At 34.7% G+C, this 9,419-nt stretch overlaps 2 protein-coding genes across 2 annotated transcripts; both read right to left on the reverse strand.

The window, feature by feature from the left end:
- Positions 1-2,850: 2,850 nt before the first annotated feature.
- Positions 2,851-6,573, reverse strand: LOC147935422 (uncharacterized). Its single transcript, XM_087472974.1, has 5 exons — positions 5,878-6,573; positions 5,134-5,743; positions 4,335-4,739; positions 3,060-3,975; positions 2,851-2,980 (listed from the first exon to the last, which is right to left on the reverse strand). The coding sequence occupies exons 1-5, from the start codon at positions 6,571-6,573 to the stop codon at positions 2,851-2,853; spliced, it is 2,757 nt and encodes a 918-aa protein (XP_087329100.1).
- A 257-nt stretch (positions 6,574-6,830) lies between these two features.
- Positions 6,831-7,721, reverse strand: LOC147935423 (uncharacterized). The gene has a single exon (XM_087472975.1). It carries the CDS (start codon positions 7,719-7,721, stop codon positions 6,831-6,833), a length of 891 nt encoding a protein of 296 aa, XP_087329101.1.
- Between the last annotated feature and the right edge of the window lie 1,698 nt (positions 7,722-9,419).

A 9,419-nucleotide genomic window follows, 5' to 3' on the forward strand; every position in this document is an offset into this window, starting at 1 on the left:
TTTCAAAAGTTGGTATTTGAAGGTCCCAAATTAATAGAGATATTCCGAATTGATAAAAAAACACGAAGTAGCACCAAAATATGGACTGACGAGGAAGTAGTGAAAATGGTATTGTTTAAGACACTACAATATGGCTAGTTGAGTGGTTGATATTGTGTCAATCAAAATTGTACTTGTATCTCATCTATATATTATGGCTCAATAAATTTTATGATTTGGACTTTTTTTTTTTGTGTTTATAGGATCTCCCAGGGTTGTTCAAAAACAAAAAAATAGGATCTCCCAGGAAGGGGACGTATGATTTGGAGTTTTCAGATTAAGTATTTGCTGCGTCTTTCATTCTGGTCTCTGCATCATTGTAGATTTATGTGCATTATGCCCACATGACCACATGTTCACGTGTACCAAAAAATTAAATAAAATCTAAGGATATAAACTAATTGTTAAAGAAAAACACAATACCTTTTGATCCAAAAAAAAGGAAAAGAAAAAGAACACAATACCTTAGATTTTAGAGTTAATTATGAGATAATTTTTTTTTTGAAGAGTATTGTCTGGTAAGGACTTTTTGTCCGTGATTACAGATTTAAGCATTTATTTGAGACTGGAAATACAGTCAGAGGCGGAGGCAGTGTGTTAGCATGGGGTCAATTGACCCCTATGGATTTACAAAAAAAAACTTGTATTTTTAGAAGAAAAATCAGAAAAAAATCATGCAAAAATATACATAATGACCCCCATAAAATAGTTACAAATATGTTTATTGACCCCCACAAAAAAAAAAAATTATAGGTTTTGGTTATTATAGAAAATATTGACCCTTATAAGAGTAATTCCTAGCTCTGCCACTGAATACAGTTTTGCCCTCTTAGTTTTCTTATTTTTGAAGAGTATTGTTGAATTTGAATATCCTGTTGCAAAAATCAATGAAAATTGAAACCATGAATTTTTGACTGCTACTTGTTTAATACTTAAATTGCATAGTATGACATATGATGTTTAAATAAAACTAAAATATTTTGTTTTGTAGCTTAACCGGCGGATTTAATAATGGCTGAGTCGAAGAAAAAAATAGAAAATAAGTGGTGAATTTTTTTATAGCTACATGCAGCTTTCAAAGCTTAGACGCTAATCCGTTTACTTATGTGCATAGTTGATCGCTAGTTTTTTTCTTTAACTCAAACTTCAACTATTCCAATTACCAAAATTCTTACAATATACATTCTATAATTTCACAATATACTTTTTATCCAATTAAACAGTATTCATTCCAGTTTTTTACTTGTCGTTTTAGAGCTTTGCACACAAATTAAGAAAATAGATCAATATTCTATTATACCTATTCTTTAATATATTTTCTAATATTTTTATTGGTCAAAGCATTAAAAGAATTAGGATAAAATTAGTATTTTTACCAAACATATGCATTGGAAACCTAAAACGACAAGTATTGGAAAACAAAAATTTTTACTCTAGAATGACAACTAAAAAAAAACAGAAGGAGTATCTTAATATAATAAAGTAGAGAACCACTAAAAACTTGTTTTCAGAGACTGTCACGTTTATGCCATGTCTCCTTTATTTTTGGTTTCTTTTTAAAGAAAAACAATTTGATTCAAAGTAATACATTATAAAATGTTGAATTTTATCTGAAGATGTTGTATCATATTGTCCAATAGTAATTCACAAAATATGATTATTAAATTATTTTACAATTTTATTCAAATTATAAAAGCTACCTTATATTTTAATATATAGACTTTATAAATATATAAATAAATAGCTGAATCATATTTTTTTTTTTTAAAAATGAAATGTATATTTAGAATTATAATTTGATGCTTGAATTTCCTGTCATATAATTATATTTTTAGTAAATTTGAATTTTTTTAAAAAATTTAAAACAAAAAATCAGTTCTTTATTCAAAATAATTTCTTCCTTTTATTAATTTTCTCACATATTTTATTAACTTACGTATTCTATCAAATATTTTGTAACTCTTATATTTATAATCATACCCATGTTTTAAGGCACTAAATTTTAATTAATTGCAATTATATATTTATGTTTATGTTGACATTTATGTCACCTCCATAGTATTTATAGCATTGCAATAAATATTTAATGGTAATTTTAAAAATAATAAATAATAAAAAATATTAATATTTAATTATTGCATTTTTGTAACTCTTATATAGTTTATGTAACTGTTATGACAATAAAAAATGAATTGTTATCAAGATTAGTGCAACAATTACTTTTCAATTAAATAATGGATTTATAATGAGTAAAAAAATGGATTTATAATATGATCTTAGCTACAGTTATGACAGTTTTCAAATCTTATAATTTTGTAAAAATAATTTTTAGTATTCAACTAAGATTATTTTAGCTTATTTCGATATATACGAAGCATATGCTATTTTTTTTTTAACACCTTCCTTTCATTTATATTGAAAAAGAGTGATCCTCATGAAGGAAAGTTACAATACATGAAGGAACCTATTGATGAATAACAGATTGTGCAGAATTTAAAATAGGCATTTTGGCTAAACAATCTGCTGCTTTATTATTGTTTCTCCTTGTCTATTGAAATGTTGCATGTTGAAATTTTTCCTTCCAGTAATGAACTTCTCTTATCCAGTTGTGTACTCTGAAGTTCTTGATCTCATTATTAACCAATCTTTCCACCATTTTGTTGTCACCTTCGAAAATCACATTTTGGTAACCCGCAGTCCACATTTGTTGCATTGCTGAAATTAGGCATTGGAGTTCTGCCTCTAAAACCGTTGACACATATGTTTGTATGCTCTATCTTGCTGTTAGATAGAATCCTCTCTCATCTATGATTATCCAAGCTGATTGTCTATTATCACCATTTTGTGTGAAACTGGAGTCGTAGTTGCACTTAACATAATTCTCTGGTGGGCGTTTCCATTGTAATCTTGTTGTGTTGTTTCTTCTTCTAGTTTCTTCTTCCTGCGGATTAAATAGCGACTCTATCCAGATATCAATCTATTCTCTAGCCTCATCTGCAGCCATAATCAGGTCTTGTTACCATGTGAAGGTTTTATGCTGAAATATCAGAAGATTTCTGCTTTTCCATATTCTCCATAAAAGCCACAGAGGCATGTGTCGCTCAAGTAATGTAAGAGATTGATCATTATAACAATCAAAAATTTCTTGAAATTTTGCTTTAAGCGAAGTGATAGGGGAGCATAAAACCTGGTTTAGATATCCATTTCGTCTCCATAGTTCTTGCACATGCTGACATTCAAAGAATAGATGTTCTGTTGTTTCATCACTTTGTTGGCATCTTTGACATAAAGCTGAGCTTGTTATCCGCCAATGCACAAGAATGGGTCCAATGGACAGTGAATTTGAGATTATTCGCCAAAGAAAATGCTGGATTTTTGGTGATGTGTTTATCTTCCAGATATTGTTCTTTATGTTCTGGGAGCCAGGAATGTTCTGTACCCTCTGTCGTTCATTTGAGATGTTATAAGCTAACCAATAACCTGACTTTACTGTGTAGAATCCCGAATCAGTATAATGCCAACCTAACAAATCAGAGCACTCTGTAGGGCTCAACTTCAGCTGTTGTATCAGTACTTTATCTTCTTCTACAAATAATTCTTCTATCAACTCCATATTCCAACGTAGAGGTTGGTCATCAAGCATTAACTCACTTACATACCGAAACTCTGTTTCTATACCTTCTTTACAGCGTGGTGCTCTTGGTGGATTCGTTGGAAGCCAAGGATCTGATAAAATGCTTGTAATCTGACCGTTTCCAATTAAGAATCGCATACCTTTCTTCAGAAGATCACGACCTTCCAATAGTGACTTCCAAATAAAAGACGACTTATTGCCATTTCCAGCATCGAATAAATGATTATCAGGGAAGTACCTTGCTTTTAAAAATCTCGATACTAGGCTAGTTGGGGCTTGAAGAATTCTCCATACTTGTTTCCCTAGTAAAGCCAGATTGAAAATTTTCCAAATCTCTAAATCCAAGGCCACCTTCCTGCTTCGGTATGCTTAATCTCTCCCATGAAAACCAATGAATCGATCTTTGTCCTCCCTTTTTGCTCCACCAATATTTAGCCAAGACACTGTTTAATTCCTCATAGACCCCTTTTGGCAATTTGAACACATTCATTGTATAGACCGACATCGCCATGGCTACTGTTTTTAGCAGAATTTCTTTTCCTGCTGATGATAAATATCGATGAGACCACCCATTGGTTCTCTTTTTAACCTGCTCCACCACATAGTTGAAAACATCTTTTTTTCTTTCCTCCAATCTGCTCCGGTAGTCCTAAATACTTACCGCAACCACCATCATTGTGAATATTTAGGATTCTGCGAAGTCTGGTCTTAACATGCTGATGAACTCTTGAGCCAAAAGTAATTGCCGATTTATTGAGATTGACTGCTTGTCCAGAAACTCTTTCATAATCTGACAAAATCTTCATGATTGTTGAGCAGGATTTTGGGTAAGCATGGCAGAAAAACAATGCATCATCAGCAAATAACAAATGATTAATCGTAGGTCCTGTAGTGCATATCTTCATTCCTTTCAACTTGTTCTCTTTTTCAGCTTTCTGTAACAGATGACTCAAAACTTCTGAACAAAGGATAAATATATATGGGGATAACGGATCTCCTTGTCTGATTCCATGTTCAGGATTGATCAGTCCTTTAGGAACACCATTGATCAACACCGAGAGTTGTACTGATTCCACACATTGCATTACCCAATTAATCTAGTTGGCCCCAAACCCCATGTGTTGCATTGTGTCTCGTATAAACTGCCACTCCATGCGATCATATGGTTTTGAGATATCAGTCTTCACAGTTATATAGCAATTAGCCCATCATTTTCTTTTTTTTCAAAGAATGAAGCATCTCATGAGCTATAATCACATTATCCATAATGTTTCTCCAAGGAATAAAAGCTGCTTGAGTCTCAGATATAATCGAATCTAGATGCACCTTCAATCTATTGATCAGAATCTTTGAAATAATTTTGTAGCTTACATTGCATAATGAAATGGGCCTAAAATCACTCATAGATTTAGGACTAGTTATCTTTGGTATTAGACAAATGTTAGTATGATTCATGGTACCTCTCAGAGAGCCTTCCTCAAAGAAATAGTTGACCTCTGCAATGATGTCATCTTTAAAGTCTGTCCAAAACTGTTGGTAGAATGCAGCTGTAATACCATCCAGCCCAGGTGCTTTATTTGGACCAATCTCAAAAACTGCATCTTTGATTTCTTCTTCTGTTACCCTTCTTTGTAGATCTCTATTCATCTCAATGGTAACTTTAGCCTCAAACCCAGAGAAGACATCCGTATAATCAACATTTACATCTCTTGTTGATCGGAAAAGGTCCTTAAAGTAGTCTTCTGCAACTGCACCAATATTATCATCACCACTTTGAATCAGGCCATTGTTATCCTCAATTGCAGTTAACCGGTTTCTTGCCACTCTTTGCTTAGCTGTAGCATAGAAGAATTTTGTATGTCGATCTCCCAACTTCATCCAACTGTTTCTACTTTTAATCCTCCAATAGTGTTCCTCCTCACCGTAAGCAGTATTCAACTCTGATTTGATGGTGTTAATTTCCTGAGGAGACTTTCCAGCAGTAATAGCTTGATCTAGTTTTTTTTCAAGATTCTTATCTTTACTGAAGCATTTAACCAGTTCTCCCTCTTCCATTGTGCCATATGGCGTCTGCAGTGTTGTATCTTATCACAGAGATTGTTTGATCTCTCATCTTTTTTCCAGGCATCCACAATCTTTTCCTTAAACCCCTCACGTTGAAACATACGACTATCATACTGAAAAATATGTGATCATTGACTCACCAGAGGAAATATACTTGCGACTAAAGTTCGATGATCTGAAGCTTCAAACGGTAAAAATTCTACTTGAGCCGAGGGAAATAGAGCTAACCATTTACTATTAGCCATAGCTTGATCCAAACAGCACCAGACGTTATGCGTATGTCTTTTTCCAGTCCATGAGAATCTATTACCCTTGGCTCTTATGTCTTGTAGATCGCATACATTTATCATGTGTCTGAAGTCTGTAAATGAGCTTTCTGGTCTCTGAGGTCCTCCATATTTCTCATCATTGCTCGTAATCTCATTAAAGTCACCCATCAAAAACCAAGGTGCATTTCTTGTGTCAGCAAGATCTTCTAGCTGTTCCCAAAGTATATATCTCATACTTGATTCTGGATACCCATACACGAACGAACAGTAGAAAGAAATTCCATTAAAAACAACATGCGTATCTACAAGATGTGCTGAAAAGGAGATAACCGAAACTGAAACAGAGTTCTTACAAAGGATCGCAATTCCACCACTCATACCTTGTGGTGGAACTGTTACAAAGCTAAGATAACCTAAATCATCAGTAACCTCTTTTATCTTGATGTCACCTTGCTTTGTTTCTAGTAGGCATATCATGTTCGGGAGATATTGGCGAGATATCTCCTTAAGGCGTCGACCTGTAGGGTCTACGCCCAGACCCTGACAGTTCCAACATGCTGTAATCATGGTTTAGGGCCCACCGCGCCTCTACACTTGGTGTTCTCTATATGAGAGCTGTGACTATCGTCCTTCTCACTAATAGAATCATTACCAGATGTACCGTCTACATATTGCTTCAGATACTCGTCAAGCTTTCTCTTACCTTTGTCTTTAACTCTGGTGTCTTGTGCATCCATTCTTGCTTCCATGATCTCTGGTCTTGGCATGATCCTCTGAATTTCCATTTCTCTTTGGAAACTGTGGTTGGTCGCATTGTCTTCCTCCTAACCCACGATTCCAACCAAAGCATCATGATTCGGATCAATATCTTCAAGTTGATTGTCTTCCTCCACTATAGGTTGATCATTAGCCAAACCTATTTCCTCAGCAAATTCCGCTTCAGCATCTTCATTAATCTCTCTAATCTGCACACCTTGATTCTCAGGACCCATAACGTAGGGTTCAACATCATTTTCATCATCAGAATCAGCCAAACCTTCTCCACCCCCATTCTGAATTAGGCATGCTCCTGAATCATGAGTGAGCATACCACAGACTTCACAGAACACTCGAAGTCTTTCATAACGAAAACGGATTAGAGTATTGATACCTGCTTGAAACTGAAAATTGCGTTGGAACCGTAGTGGGTGCTCAATGTTCCAATTGACACGAATTTGGACAAACTCCACTCTTGCCGCTGCCTCCACATCATAATCTATTTCCATGAGATTTCCTAAAGCACACCCCACAATAGCAATGACTTCCTGGTTGAGGACCTGAAACGGGATTCCTCGGATTTGGATCCAAAAAAGGATGAATGGTAGTAAAGGTGGGTTTTGAAGAGGAGTCCACCGTTGGAGTATCAGCATTTGGTCATTGAACGCCCAAGGACCTCGACGAAGCACATTCTCAATGGATTCTTCAGAAGGAAAGATGAATTGGAATTGGTTGTCAGCCATGATTCTCCCATGGACAAGTCCAATTTGACCCCAGACCCGTGGCATTGATGAAATGATTGCACGTAGGTTCTGTCGTCGAGGCATCACTGGTCGGCCCATGAGGATGAAACGATTTTCTTCCACTGCTCGAGCAACCACCTCTGCTGGAATTGCAATTGGTTCCTCTTCCGCCCCCAAATTGATATCTTGGACTGCTCGCCTCAGATTATCGGCCATTTGTAAACGTATTTGGTAATAACAAAAGGGATAAAGCAGAGTAGATTGGATTTCGTGATTACGAATTGAAGAAACAACACAAACATGCCTGCGTTTATATAGAAAACCTCTTATAACCGCTACAGTTGCAACACACTGATTTAGGGGGATCAATGTGGAGATAACCGCCGAAGTGGTGGAGTAGATACTGGCCAAAACCCTGGAAAATACGTGACAAACCGTCGCCCAGAGATCGTGAAAGAGGAGGAAAAATAACTGCCTGAAAATCGCTCTTTTCGTCGTCTTTTCTCTCATCCGTATTTTTTTCTAAAAAAAAAAAATAAGCATATGCTATTATGTTTATAAGAAGTGTCTTCATTATTGAATTTTTTTTTGGGATATTAGTACTGCATATATATCCTTCCTATATTATGAACATCATCTCTCATTGAAGATTAATAGTTGGAGCCAACGTCTCAGCCTCTTTTATCATAAGTTTTTCTCTATAATATTTGCTATTTTGTTTTTTAGGTTTGGTTTAATTAATATATGATTTTATGTGGTATGCAACAATAGTTATTTTGAACAAAGACATAGTTAGTATCACTTAATTGAATTCCATATTCACTTGAATCCCAAACTTTTAACTTTCAAACGTCCAGTTATGTAGAGTATTCGTATTTCTTACATCATATTTACTTCAAGTATTACTTTTTCTCATAAAACTCTGACTATTACAAGTTTCTTACAAGTTCAACATTTGCAGATAATATGATTCTCAAGACAGCAAGAGATAAACGGAACTACATTCTAGCAGCCGAGAAAAAAGAACCAAAAACATCAAACTCTCCTACGGACTCACCCAATGATGGTACGGAGTATTATGATCTAACTTAGACACCTGTTTGAATTTATTTAGATTTTTTAATAAGATTCTTTATATATACCTTAAAACATCTTCTATGGTTCCTATACATTATATTAGCTTCCATGGCTGGTAATATAGCAAGAGAAGAGAGACGAAACATAATTGTGCAGGAAAAAAAAACAAAAAGGGTCAACTACAACCAACAAACTCTACTATTTTCAGCTTCAAAAATAGGGATTTTTGCCAAATATGCCACATTTTTAAATTTTTTTTTGGGAAATGCTATATTTACTTCATCTTTCTAAAATTGCCACATTTTTACTGTTCACATGTGATTAAAAGACGAAAAATCCCTTGTATGAAAGAGAGTGATTTTCGTGGACAAGATCTGATGGACAAGTTATTAAGGAAGTCATAGACTTAAGTCCACAAATTTCATTTTTATAACTTGTCTACGAGAATTTGTCCATGAGTTCAAATTAGTTAATCATATTATTAAATATAAGTTGTCTATGAAAAATAATTAGACAAAAAGGTAAAGTTGTCGAGATGGTGGACCAAAAGAAGATATCGAGGATGATGAACTAAAAGACGATGATTGACCAAAAGAGGATGATGTGGATGAGGGTGGACCAAAAGATGATGTGGAGGATTGGGTTTCTCACTGGCATCCTTTTCCATATCATGTAGACCATCATCCGCATCTTGTCTATCATCCACATCTTGAATTCATCATTCACATCTTGTCTATCATCCGCATATTGTCTATCATCTGCATCTTGTTCATCATCAGCATCTTGTCTATCATCCACATCTTCTCCATCATCCTCATTTTGTATATCATCCACATC

Source organism: Camelina sativa, chromosome 11 (assembly GCF_030686135.1).
Source record: "Camelina sativa cultivar CO46 ecotype springtype chromosome 11, ASM3068613v1".
Classification (NCBI taxonomy): Eukaryota; Viridiplantae; Streptophyta; class Magnoliopsida; order Brassicales; family Brassicaceae; genus Camelina; species Camelina sativa.